This window comes from Heteronotia binoei, chromosome 2, assembly GCF_032191835.1.
Source record: "Heteronotia binoei isolate CCM8104 ecotype False Entrance Well chromosome 2, APGP_CSIRO_Hbin_v1, whole genome shotgun sequence".
Classification (NCBI taxonomy): domain Eukaryota; kingdom Metazoa; phylum Chordata; class Lepidosauria; order Squamata; family Gekkonidae; genus Heteronotia; species Heteronotia binoei.
In genome coordinates this window covers 52,541,481-52,554,912 of record NC_083224.1, presented here as the reverse complement: position 1 = coordinate 52,554,912, position 13,432 = coordinate 52,541,481, and the positions used below count along the sequence as shown (strand labels likewise).

General features: G+C 38.9%; 1 protein-coding gene across 1 annotated transcript in view; it reads left to right on the top strand.

Annotated features, from left to right (window-relative positions):
• ITCH (itchy E3 ubiquitin protein ligase) overlaps positions 1–13,432 on the top strand; it is a 91,333-nt gene that overhangs the window by 60,635 nt on the left and 17,266 nt on the right. Inside the window, exons 14-20 of the mRNA XM_060230983.1 lie at positions 1,203–1,275; positions 2,778–2,849; positions 3,489–3,577; positions 6,121–6,280; positions 7,064–7,197; positions 8,731–8,871; positions 10,718–10,838. Of these exons, the coding sequence (XP_060086966.1) occupies positions 1,203–1,275; positions 2,778–2,849; positions 3,489–3,577; positions 6,121–6,280; positions 7,064–7,197; positions 8,731–8,871; positions 10,718–10,838 (790 nt within the window). The remainder of the gene's footprint in view (positions 1–1,202; positions 1,276–2,777; positions 2,850–3,488; positions 3,578–6,120; positions 6,281–7,063; positions 7,198–8,730; positions 8,872–10,717; positions 10,839–13,432) is intronic.

Sequence of the window (13,432 nt, the reverse complement as noted above, 5' to 3'; positions counted from 1 at the left end):
GGAAATGCTGTTTTTCAAATTGAGTTTAACCCTGCTTCCTCAGGGTCTATCTCCCTTCTGCGCACTGTGTTATATCCTTTAGACTGCATCTGTAAATCAAAATAGACAATCAAATAAAAAGTAAATGAAAATAAATTCAATCCAAAGAACTGTAAGCAAAGTGCTGCTTGCAGAATTAATCTTTTCTGACTTCTACCATACTCTAGCCTACCAAAAAAAAAAAAAAACAGTTCTTGTTAGGTAGAGGACCCTTGGGAACAAGATGGAATGCAATGGATGTTGTAGCTCTAGTGGGAGATTTTGGGCTCTCCTTGCTCATGGGCATTTGGGCCCTGTTGGTGGGCATGTAGCCTACTACTTCTTTGCTCAGCCAAATTTGGAACTTTTTTCCAGCCTAAGGAGATTGCCTTCAGTTTATGTGGCTTTTTCTCTAACTTGTTAGAGGAAGGCTTCACATTTTGTTGAAGACAGTGGGTAGGATGTGTAGCTGTGGGTTGGATCCCGTGGCGGATCTCCATGCTTGCTAAATTAAGCGCTTAAATTATCCCTCGCTGTTCTGCTTGTGCCAAGTGAAAACAATTCTGCCATTATTTTTCTACATTCACAAGGTGTTTCTTCTGATACAATTAAAAAAAAACACCAAATCATGCAACCTGTTTGTGCATTCCTTTGATACATATACACATCATTAAGATGACTTGCCAAACATTGCTTAACGTAATTGCCACTTTAAAATACATAAAGTACATACTTTGACAGGTTTGAAATACTGCCACTGAAAGTAAAAAATTAAAATTTCTACTATAGATCATAAAAATTAAATGCTAAATGTTGCAGCATCTTCTTTCCCAATCTTTCACACTGCTGGATTGAAGCTACTGTCTAAAAGGCACCCATTTATTGACTGCAAGGAAGAATGGGAAACTGAGGACTGTGTTTAGTGTGTCGGAAGATCCACATTTTCTTCACGTTTCTCAAAACTGAGGATCTGTCCAGATGCTGATTGAATGAGCTATTTTGTAACTTTAAAAATGTTGCTTGCATTGCAAGATGTATGTATGTAAATATTCTTCTTACAATGATGCTTTCCAGTTTTACAACAGCTAGCTAATTAACTTAAGCGAAGCACTCTGGTAAATGGTGAAGCTGATGTATGTGGCACAGTTGTGTTCCACAGATGTAATTTCGCTTTTTATTTTCAGAGACAATGGACCTCAGATAGCCTATGTCCGTGATTTCAAAGCAAAAGTCCAGTATTTCCGGTTTTGGTGTCAGGTAACTTTTATTCTGGAAATACATTTATAAAAGTACAACATCTTAATAGCACCCAAGCAGCATCTTTACTGTAATCTTAGGGTAAGGGTTATGAGAAATATGTTATGTAACATAACACACATGATTGTTGATGCCAGGGGGACCCTCTGCTCCAGGAACAAAGTGGTTTTTGTAATAGTAGCTGCTCACAGATCACCAGCGAAGGCAAGGGCATAAGAAAATATAACCTCTTCCCTCTTGTTTCCTCTATCAACAGTTATCACAAAAATCAAATTTTAGAATAATTTGCTACCAAATAAAATGGTTTTTTGTTTTAAAGTGTATCTTATGTGCAAATTCTGAGCAAGATTTTGATAGATGAAAGGTATTAATTACATCAGCAAAATACTTTGCTGGATGACTATCCAAACAAGTAATGTTATCTCTTTATCCTTTCAACAGAAGTCTACAACTACGGAAAAAAAGCCCTGCAGCACTTGCAAGATAAAATTTGTTAAGACTTCTGCTTGAATTGCACATTTTTCATCCTCATTACTATTTTCATCCAATTGACTAGGAACAAATTGCAAACAAGCTTTTTTAAAAATTCCAATTTATTTCCCTGTTAAAGAGCAAGAGTAAAAAACAGTATAGCAGGTATTTCTTCATGTTCAACTGATGGTGTAAAACTAACACTAATATAAGAAGAGCCCTGCTGGATCGGACTGATCTAGTCCAGCAACTTGTTTCACACAGTAGCAAGCCAGTTGCCGTAGAAGGCCAGCAAGCAAGGCACAAAGATGTGGGCTTTCCCCCTGACGTTGCTTGCTGTCTAGGACTTACAGTTTTCTATAAGAGTTCAAAACAGTTATAGCTTGAGATATGGAACTGAACTCTTAACTCTTGTTTTCATAGTGAACCCTTAATATGAGAAGAAGAGTTGCCTCTCCCCCTCCCTCTCTCTCTTCCATCTTAAACGACACTATATGTGTGAAGCAGCTTTGAGGTGCCTACATATAAATAAATCAAAGATTGGTGGTGCCTTGGGGGCCAGATTTTGGGCCAGAAGAGCAGACTCCTAACGTACAAGCTTAGCAGGGAGCCTAAATACAGGCTGTGGTTGGCAAGCTCTGTTATGCACAGTAGAACTTGCTTCTGCCTGTCTGTCTGTGAAGAGGAAAGGATGAAATGAGCTTTTTGAATTCTGGTCTGTGCTTTGTGTTTTAGTATGTAATACCATCTAAAGGGGGCTGTACCAACCATAAATCGACAGTCCAAAATTACCTAATGGCATCTTTGTTAAAAAGCTGATTATGCTTCATAAATCAACTGTTTCTATTTGTGGTATTTTGTTGTTGTTCAGTCGCACAGTCGATTCCGACTCTTTGCGACTCCATGAACAAAGTCACGCCAGGCCCTCCTGTCTTCCACCATCTTCCGAAGTGGTATGCTGTTCCCATAATTCCTGCTGTGTGCGCCTGAATGTCTTACGTGTGTGTTTAAACCTGTTTCTTGCATTTCAGCAACTGGCTGTGCCCCAGCACATAAAAATCACAGTCAGCAGGAAAACATTGTTTGAAGACTCCTTTCAACAGGTAATGAACTGTGCTTGAGTACTTATTGTGAAACTATGCAGGGAAGGTATCTGCAGTTAACTTTTGTTTGACCCTCAACTTACTCTGCCTGATCACTAGTTCCTTGCTTTTACTTCCAGTCCACTCTTCAAACAAATTGCTCAAAGAGATAATGGCAGGGAGCAACTTCATAGTCTCCCCCTTAGGTGTATCATGTTCCAGAAAGAATGAGTAAAACAAATAAAACAGCTGTTTTCATATTATTAGCTTATATGGTTGGGAATGTTAAGAACTGCAAGGTGGCACAATAACCAAATTCCTTTCAAAGTTTGAATTCAGTGGCACCTTTTAAGACCAACAAAATTTTATTCAAGATTTAAGCTTTTGTGTGTATGCACACTTCTTCAGATACAATGAAATGGAAATTACCAGTCCATACATATGAACAGTAAATTAGCATACAGCATAATGGAGATGTTTAACAGATTCAAGGACCAAACAGGAATAACAAGCTTAATTTTTATGGTTATCATTTATTTGGGCTTAATTCCAAGGGAAAACATAGTGAAGGAAATTGGAGATTTGTGGGCAGATGTATCCTTAATTTCTTTCAATCTGACAATTGTGAAAATATTAATTACCTGACTTTTCCCTACTAAGATAATGAGTCTCAGCCCTCAGGACTTACGAAGGCGCTTGTGGGTCATCTTCCCTGGAGAGGAAGGATTAGATTATGGTGGTGTCGCACGGTAAGGATTCCTTATTTCATAAAACACACACCCAGAAATAATTGAGTCCAGTAGCACCTGAACCAACAAGATTTTTAGGGTATGAGCTTTTGAAAGTCAAAGTTCCCTTTATCAGATACTCTGAAAATCTTGTTGGTCTCCAGAATACTACTGGAATGGAATCTAGTTCTTCTGCAGACCATTCTCTGCTATTCTGCTATTCTCTGAAACCCCAAAGTACTAGGTAGCAAGGCTTTTTAGAAAACATGTCAGGTTGTATGTTTCACAGCTTTGACCTTCCACCCCACATGCACCTTATTAGAAAAATAATTTTTAAATTTAAAAAAAAATTCTGTATAATTTTGTTCCTGATAGGCCAGTAGATACAAAGGAAAAAGTTTTGAATGTAGAGCTGTAGGTACTTGTATGTACATGACTTTGCAACCATCCTAGACATACATAACCAGAATGTTCTCTTATTCCTTCTATCTATCTATATAAAAGCAAGTGTCCTGACTGTCTCATCAACGCCCAGCCCTGGACCTAGATACCCAAAATTCAGGGAGTGCATTCTATCCAGGATGGGCCTCCTGATGGCACCTGGGGTTTTTTGGCCACTGTGTGACACAGGGTGTTGGACTGGATGGGCCATTGGCCTGATCTAGCATGGCTTCTCTTATGTTAAGTTCCCACTAAGAAAGGATTTTTAGAAATTCCACCCCTAAGGGAGTGAAAAGGGGTAAAATGTGTTTTCGTATAGGGGTAAAGCTGTGCTGTGTGATTGGCAGGCTGCTGCCTGCTTCCACATCCATCTCTCTGATTGGTCAGCTGTGGAGCTCTGTAGTCTGAGGTCAAAATCATTTAATAGAGACTACAGACAGTTGAACAGGTGTCTTTGCTGACTCATCAATGCCCAGCCCAAACCCCTGGACCTGGAAACCCAAAATTCAGGGAGTGTGTTCATTCTGTGGTTGGCTGGTTGAGAGTTGGCTGGAAAGGAGATAGGGTTGCCAACTCCAAGTTGGGAAATTTCTGGGGATTTGAGAGGTGGAGAATGGAGAGGGTAGGGTTTGAGGAGGGGTGGGGCCTCAGACAGATACAGTGTCATAAACTGCACCCTCCAAACCAGCCACTTCCTACTGGGAAACTATTGTTGCCACTCTCCAGGTGAAGGTTGGAGGTCACTCAGAATTACAACTGCTTTCCAGATGGCAGAGATCAGCTCTCCTGGAGAAAATGGCTGCTTTGCAGGCTGGACTCTGTGTCATTATACCCTGCTGAGGTTGCTTCCCTCCTGCTTTGGTCCACACTGTGATTTCAGACCACTCATAGACTTTCAGCATAACCTTCCTCACAGGGTTGTAGTGCAGTCCAAAAGCGGAAGTCAGCTCTAAACCAGAATAGGCATTTTTCATAAGTCGGTATGGTGATTGAGTTTATAAATCTTTCAAAAACAAAACACCCTTCCTACCTACCTAAAACAAACAAAAATTGTTAAAGGTAGTTAAATGCCGTAGCAAAGCACAGGTTTCAGGCTAGTATCTGATAAATGGAGGTGTGCAACAGCCAAATGGGACTAAATTGTAAGGTACAAATATGTGATTCTTCAGCTGAGGTAGCAAAAAGGATGTTTAATGATCTCTAATACCAGTCCTCAAATGTAGTACTTAAAAGCATTCAAAACAAGCATCATTTTTTGTTCCATACTTGGTATTGCAAGTACAGAACTTTTAAAATGCTGTTGTCTTCTCTGGCCATCGTGTTTGTAAAGTCTCTAAATCCAGATGCCATCAGTCAGTATGCTCTTCAGTTTTAAAGCTAAAACACTGAATGATATCACATATGTAATACTTAAAAACTGGAAACCTAGCGGAGTGGCAGAAGTACAGTGGAATAGTTCATAGAAAATGTTGCCATAGAGGCTCTTTCCACATCTTTACCAAACAACCTGCAGTTTGTCTTGCAACTCCTTTCTGAAGATTGAGGGGAGTCTTGCAAACAAAATGTGCTACAGGACGTGGCTCTGCAGTGTTCAAAGGGTGCATTTGATATATTCAGCTCTCTTTTCTGCTTGTGCTGATGGAAGCCATGGGTTGTAAAAGGCAATGTTTACATGATCCTTCCTCGGTGTTGCAGTGCCCCTTCCTATGGTACATTTTGTTTGTGAGGCACTTCTAATTCTCAGGAGGTTCAGGACAAACTGCTGGCTTTCTCAAGAAAGGCAGAGTAAGATCCACTGTATCCCTTACCTTTTGTGAAGTCTTGTGCTAGATCCAATCCATCTAATCTAAATTTAGGAGTTTTGCTCAGTGGTGGTTTAGCAATAACTATGAGATATACATGGGATGAAAGAATTAGTTTTTTCAAGGAAAGAGCAATAATTCATACCAATGCTTTAACCAGTCATATGCAAATAAGTAATTAACTACAACTGAAGCCCAGGGTAATCTCATTCTGAGCAGAGATTGTAGCTGTAGAAAACCAGTTGTGTTGTGCTCTCTGAGCAGCGTCTAAACTTATTTGTTTTTTGTGGTGTTGACCGTGAGTTCTTTGTGTGGTTCCAGGGAATGGTTCTTTCTGTTGTCGCATGAAGTGCTGAATCCAATGTATTGCCTGTTTGAATATGCAGGGAAGGATAACTACTGCCTACAGATAAACCCCGCATCTTACATCAATCCAGACCACCTGAAATACTTCCGCTTTATTGGCAGATTTATTGCCATGGTGAGTTCAGAGCTGGTTGTGGGGTTTATGAGAATCATGGCTGAGGAGCTTGAGGAACTGCAGAGTGGTCCAAGTCATTCTCTTATTTCTAATCCTGAGGCAAAAGTTTTTCATATCTGTGTGGGAGACTGTAAGCCCTCTTAGCATGAACCCTTTTCTCTTTTTTTTCTTGTGCATCTGTGCAAGTCCTTTGCAACAAGTAGCAAGCTTTTACTTCTATTCCTCCCACCTTTAAATGTGACAATCACATGCATTTTTGGAATATATTTTCTACATTTTAAATTGCTGTGCATCACTTCTAGTTTTGGACTGATGGGGTGTAAACATAAATCAAATAACATCTGTCATGTTTTATCAAATATGTATATAGAAGCAGAGGGTCTTAAATAGACCTTCATTGCATGAAACCAGTATGGAGAATGTTGGCTAGAAGTGGATTCAGATTGTAGCTCAGACAGATGACTTCACTATGATTGGGTCTTTGTCTTCTATTTACAATCTGTGCAAATGAAATTTCTAACCTGCTCTGCATGCGCTGAGGGTAGAATCACACCACCATACTTTTCTGTGTTGCTTCTTTCATCTCCTCACCACCAGAAAGCTGTAAATGCAGCAAAGTTACCTAACAACAGCTAGTGGGTTTGGGGAGATTTTTTTTTTAATGCATTTAGACAAACTTTGTCCCATCATTTGGCATTTTCTGGTTGTGGGATTGTATGGATAAAGTCTTGTGTACAGTGAGACTGCTATATAAACTATGATACTGGTTTCTATCTTTTGCAGGCATTGTTCCATGGAAAATTTATAGACACTGGTTTTTCTCTACCATTTTACAAACGTATCCTCAACAAGCCAGTGGGTCTAAAAGATTTAGAATCCATAGATCCAGAGTTTTACAACTCACTCATCTGGGTAAAGTGAGTGTCTGACTAATTTCTTTGGAACTTTTCAGAAATTTATTAGTGTATGTTTTCTCAAGCAAACATTTTCTCTGTGTTGCTCATGGATTGAAGCAGAAACTAATGTTTGATATTTATCAATGTTCTAATTGCACTGTTTGCATTTGAATTTGCATTTTCATAAGCAACTTTGTCTCAAAATCTGGGTGCTGTATGCACCTTTTTAATTTTGTGCTGCATCATATACAAACTACTAACATCAAATGCAGTTACATGTCAGTTATCAAATACTGTTAACTATTATTAGACAGCTTCGTTGATATTGAGCAAAATACAGTTAAATCACTTGACCAACAGTTCCTTCAGTTATAATAGCCACAATCTGACACAGAGAAGAATTTTCAGGATAAAATTAGTTTTGGCTCTATTGTACTGTAAAAATTTAGATCGAGGGAACTCCCACAGGAGGAAGGCTCCACATTTAGCCAAAGGGAGTCTATGGATCCAATGCCCTGTATACTATCTCTGCCAAGGTACATTATTGCATGAGTGTAGACGCTTCATAATTTGAACCAAGCCAAATTGATTTTTATGTGCTTTAATAAAGTTTATTAAACTACTTTCTACAAATCTTATATTGATAACTGAAGTAATACCATCCTACATACAGATTGACACTCTGTTTGTAGTCACACTGCATCACATAGAAGTCAGATACATTAAAATTTCAAGTACAGCTAAAAACAGATGAAGGAACTGCTTCATTCATCTGTGCAGAAAGAATGGAAGGAAATGTATGAATGATTAATGCAGTATCTACGGCGTGGTACACTGCACTATTCAAGCTATTACTTTGAATGCTGGATCACATTTCTTTTTTATTTTAAACAAACTCCTGTATGCTTCACATGCAAACATTTTACTTGTTGGAAATACCAACTCTGCAAGCCTCCTTTATGCAGAATAGAGAATATTGCTGAGCAAGAGAGAGGGTGGGATACTTTCCACAGCATTAAGAAACTAAAGTAGAAGACGAGGCCTTTTCCAATACATTTTAGACAGACCTTGTGAATCAAGCATGCCATCGTAGTGAAACAGAAATATGAGCCATACCTCAGATTGCTTATAACATGTGGAGTAATAGCCAACAATTCCTATGATAACAAGTGATAAAAGAAATCATATTGTGATTTGGGGAAATGCCACTAGCAGCATCAGCATACACATAGCTGCAGGCCTGCACATTGAAGAGAATGACTCCAGAGTAATTACATGAACTGTTTCTGACTTCAGCATTGTGATAAGTGTAGTGATGCAAATTTGACTTTAAAATTGGGAAATCTCACAGTAGAATTCTCCTCTACCTCCCCATGTTGATGAAGAAACAAATTTAAATAATGTTTAACCTAATGTGAAACATCTAAGTCCTGTAATTGAAAAACAGTGGTTTCTGACCAGGCATTAAAATTAACGAGGCTTATTTCCTAGTGCACGTGGATATCTTACAGAGAAGATATTTAGAATCCAACGTATCTTCTTTGTTTCTTGTAGGGAAAACAATATTGAGGAATGCGGTCTGGAAATGTATTTCTCAGTGGATAAAGAAATTTTAGGTGAAATTAAGAGCCATGATTTGAAGCCCAATGGCAGTAATATCTTGGTTACTGAGGAGAACAAGGAAGAATATATTAGGTAAGTGCAAAGGTGGTTTCCAGGTACAGTTTTTAGTATAATGTTAATTTTTTATTACATCTTATTTAAAAATTTCAAGCTTGGTTTTCTTTGTGAAGAGACTCAAAGCAGCTCACAACCGCAAAAAGAAAATTACAATATAAATAAACAAACAAGAAATAACAGTATCCAATTTGCCCAAAGGCATCAGCTTGGAGCCATGAGCTAAGAGCCAAAGGGCTCTCACCTTAGAATGTTAAGGCTTTTTGTTTAAGGTGCTGATCCTGAATGCTTGCAGTAAATGCTGGGATGTCACTCAGATACAGTGAGTAGTTGATTACTAGGCTGCAGATTCTAAAACGGAACAATTCCAACAGGTTTTGGCTGAAATTGCATGACTGACTACACCCATGTGGCCTGTAGATTACTTTGCATTAGCCCTTTACTTTAAAGAAGTATACAATGTAGCAGAGTTTAATTCTCAGTTGGTACAGAACAAATATCTCAGTAACTCACACTATTCTTCCATCCTTAAAACCTTGAATGTGTATTTCAGCCTTCCTTGATATTACTAAAGATAATTGCATCTTCTGACTGCTGTAACAACAGCACTTGTTTCCCAGTATATGAGCACTTTGGAAAGTTCCATCTTGCTTATATGCATGATTGCATGAGATCCAAAATGCCCTTTTCCCTGAAAATAGAGAGATAATGCAGAATTTAGCCAACTTTTACACTGGAGAAAGCAACAGATGTTTGAAATCATAGAAATGAATGAAAGTTAGGAGGCCATCAATTCCAGAAGTCTTTCCTGAAGGACCTTTTATTCTAGACCCCTACATGGAACAGTGTGAATAATTACTAGGGGTGTGCAATTTTTTTTAAACTGATAATTTTCTTCTGGGGTCTATTGGATCCCCCCAAAATTGTGGTTATTGCAAAAAATCCCAGATCCCAATTCCAGTATGACATTTGGATCTGGGAGTTTTTCAAAAATCCTGAATTTTGGGGGTCCAGTAGACCCTAGAAGAAAAATACTATTTTCAAAAACTGGGGCTGGCTTGATGTCTCCTGCAGCTCAGTTTAAACTGTGCTGTAGAAGAAGCTGGCCCAGAATCTTCATCCAGTATGAAGAAGTGAGCCCAGGAGCTGCTGTGCCACAGAGAGCACATTGCTCCCAGCAGCACAGAAGATTTTGGTCTTGTTTTTCCTGCAGTCTAATTTAAACCAGGCTGCAGGAGAAGCCATGCAAAACCAAGCCAGCCTGTGGGGAGCAATCTGCTCCCAGCAGCACAGCAGATCCTGGGGCTGGCTTCTTCTGCAGCCTGCTTTAAACCCAGCTGCAGGAGAAGCCAGCTCTAAACCGAGTCAGCAGGAAGAGTCTGCTCCCTACCGACACAGCTGATCCTCAGGCTGTCTTCTGCAGTCCCTTTAAACTTTAAAGAGACTGCAATAGAAGCCTGACAAACAACTGTGTTGTGGGAGCATTCTGTTCCTGCCTCTCTTCTGTTTTAAGATCTGTCTGGTAATTCTCAGAAATATGCAAGATATTCTCAGGCAAACCTCTAATAATCACCCATTTTATTTATAACTTTAAAGTTACCTGCTGGAGCTCTTTGTGCCACTGGTGCTGCCAGTAGCAGATACATTCAACTAGCAGTGATGCTTTCTTCTGACACAAAGATGCATGATGCTCTTCTGCTGACTGAAGATCCTGTTGCAAAAGAAAGCATCCTTGTGCCAAAGGAAAGCAGTGCAGTGGGATCCAATCCTGTTTCAATGAATTATACTACTAATTACAGAAATATGACTGTGTAAATGGATGGAACAGTTTTTGAATGAATAACTGTGACTTTTGTTGCTGTAGGCTAGTAGCAGAATGGAGACTTTCCCGAGGTGTTGAAGAACAGACCCAAGCTTTCTTTGAAGGCTTCAATGAGATTTTACCACAGACGTACTTGCAGTACTTTGATGCCAAGGAACTAGAGGTAAGATTGTCTTTACTAGAGCACTGGAATAAATTAAATAAAGAGATTTAGAGCTAGGTATAAATCAGCACCATAAAATATATAGATATAAGCTATTTAGATATAAATCAACACCATAAAATGTTTTTAAATTATGTTTTATTGGTTTTAAATTGTAATTATAGATATCTGAACTGATCACTAGCCACCCTGAGTCCACTTGCGAAAAGGGCGGGATAAAAATCTAAAGTAATAAAATAAATAGGAATTTTTTTTATTAACAATTTTTAATTTAACAAATTCAAATGCAACAAAAAACAAACAGTATCAACAAACAAATACAAAGCAATATACCATTAAATAACATACTCTACTTCAGTTTGATTATTTGTTTATGTTAATCCATTAAAGATATATCATTTTTCATATAAAACATTATTTGGTAAGATTTCATGTTCCTTCATATAATTTACTACAGGATACCATGGTTCAATAACTTTCTTCTCATATTGCATTGGTGTTACATTTGAAAAGGAAAATGTTAATTTAGTCAACATAAAATAATCCCATATTTTTTTAAACCAAGCCTGAGGAGTTGGAATTTATCTAACTATTTATAAGCTTTTAAAGTTTTAGCTGTGGAAAGTAAAATAGATACAATATGTATTCTCTAAATCTCTTTATTTAATTTATTCCAGTGCTCTAGTAAAATTGCTTCCGGTTTAAATGGGATATTTTCTTGGAGCATTTTGTTAATCTCTGAGATCACTTTGAATCAAAATTTTTGTAAGAGGGCAAGACCACCAGCCATGTAAAAAGCTTGCAATTTGGCCACATTGTTTCAAACAATATTGTGAATTTGAAGAGTTTATTTTGTGTAAAATAGTTGGTGGTAAGTACCATCCTGTTAATAGTTTTATTGCTTGGAAACGTACAGTAAATATATTAGAAGTTAAACTAGAGGAAGACCAGATTTCCTCTTACATTTCTTTAGATAATTTAATTTGGATATCTTCATGCCTTTGCTTTTGATACATTTATGGTGTAAGATTTGAAGGGCAGGCACATTTAAAAAATGGTGGCTGCCTGATATAAATCCACTGGAAAGATGCAAAGTATAGAAGGCAGCTGCAACTGGGTTGGCCTGCTGCCTCAACCAGGTCCTTTTTCCATAATTGGTGGTCCTGCCGAGTTGGGCAAAAGTTTTGGGCCTCTATATTGTCTGAAATAAAAAATAGGTATTGCATTATCCCATGAGCTTTTTGTGATCTTTCATTGAAATCTGCTTCCGTTCCTGAGGACTGGAAGGTAGCAAATGTCACCCCCATCTTTAAAAAGGGTTCCAGAGGAGATCCGGGAAATTACAGGCCAGTCAGTCTGACTTCAATGCTGGGAAAGTTGGTAGAAAGCATTATCAAGGACAGAATGAGTAGGCATATTGATGGACACGGGTTATTGAGGAAGACTCAGCATGGGTTCTGTAAGGGAAGATCTTGCCTCACTAACCTGTTACATTTCTTTGAGGGGGTGAACAAACATGTGGACAAAGGAGACCCTATAGATGTTGTTTACCTTGACTTCCAGAAAGCTTTTGATAAAGTTCCTCATCAAAGGCTCCTTAGAAAGCTTGAGAGTCATGGAGTAGACAGGTCCTCTTGTGGATCAAAAACTGGCTGAGTAATGGGAAGCAGAGAGTGAGTATAAATGGGCAGTCTTCACAATGGAGGACGGTAAGCAGTGGGGTGCCGCAGGGCTCGGTACTGGGTCCCATGCTCTTTAACTTGTTCATAAATGATTTAGAGTTGGGAGTGAGCAGTGAATTGGCGAAGTTTGCGGATGACACTAAATTGTTCAGGGTAGTGAGAACCAGAGAGGATTGTGAGGAACTCCAAAGGGACCTGTTGAGGCTGGGTGAGTGGACATCAACGTGGCAGATGCAGTTCAGTGTGGCCAAGTGCAAAGTAATGCACATTGGGGCCAAGAATCCCAGCTACAAATACAAGTTGATGGGGTGTGAACTGGCAGAGACTGACCAAGAGAGAGATCTTGGGGTCGTGGTAGATAACTCACTAAAAATGTCAAGACAGTGTGCGTTTGCAATAAAAAAGGCCAACGCCATGCTGGGAATTATTAGGAAGGGAATTGAAAACAAATCAGCCAGTATCATAATGCCCCTGTATAAATCGATGGTGCGGTCTCATTTGGAGTACTGTGTGCAGTTCTGGTCGCCACACCGCAAAAAGGATATTATAGCATTGGAGAAAGTCCAGAAAAGGGCAACTAGAATGATTGAAGGACTGGAACACTTTCCCTATGAAGAAAGGTTGAAACACTTGGGACTCTTTAGCTTGGAGAAACGTCGACTGCGGGGTGACATGATACAGGTTTACAAGATAATGCATGAGATTGAGAAAGTAGAGAAAGAGGTACTTTTCTCCGTTTCTCACAATACAATAACTCGTGGGTATTCGATGAAATTGCTGAGCGGACAGGTTAAAACAGATAAAAGGAAGTACTTCACCCAAAGGGTGATTAACATGTGGAATTCACTGCCACAGGAGGTGGTGGCGGCCACAAGCATAGCCACCTTCAAGAGTGGTTTAGATAAAAATATG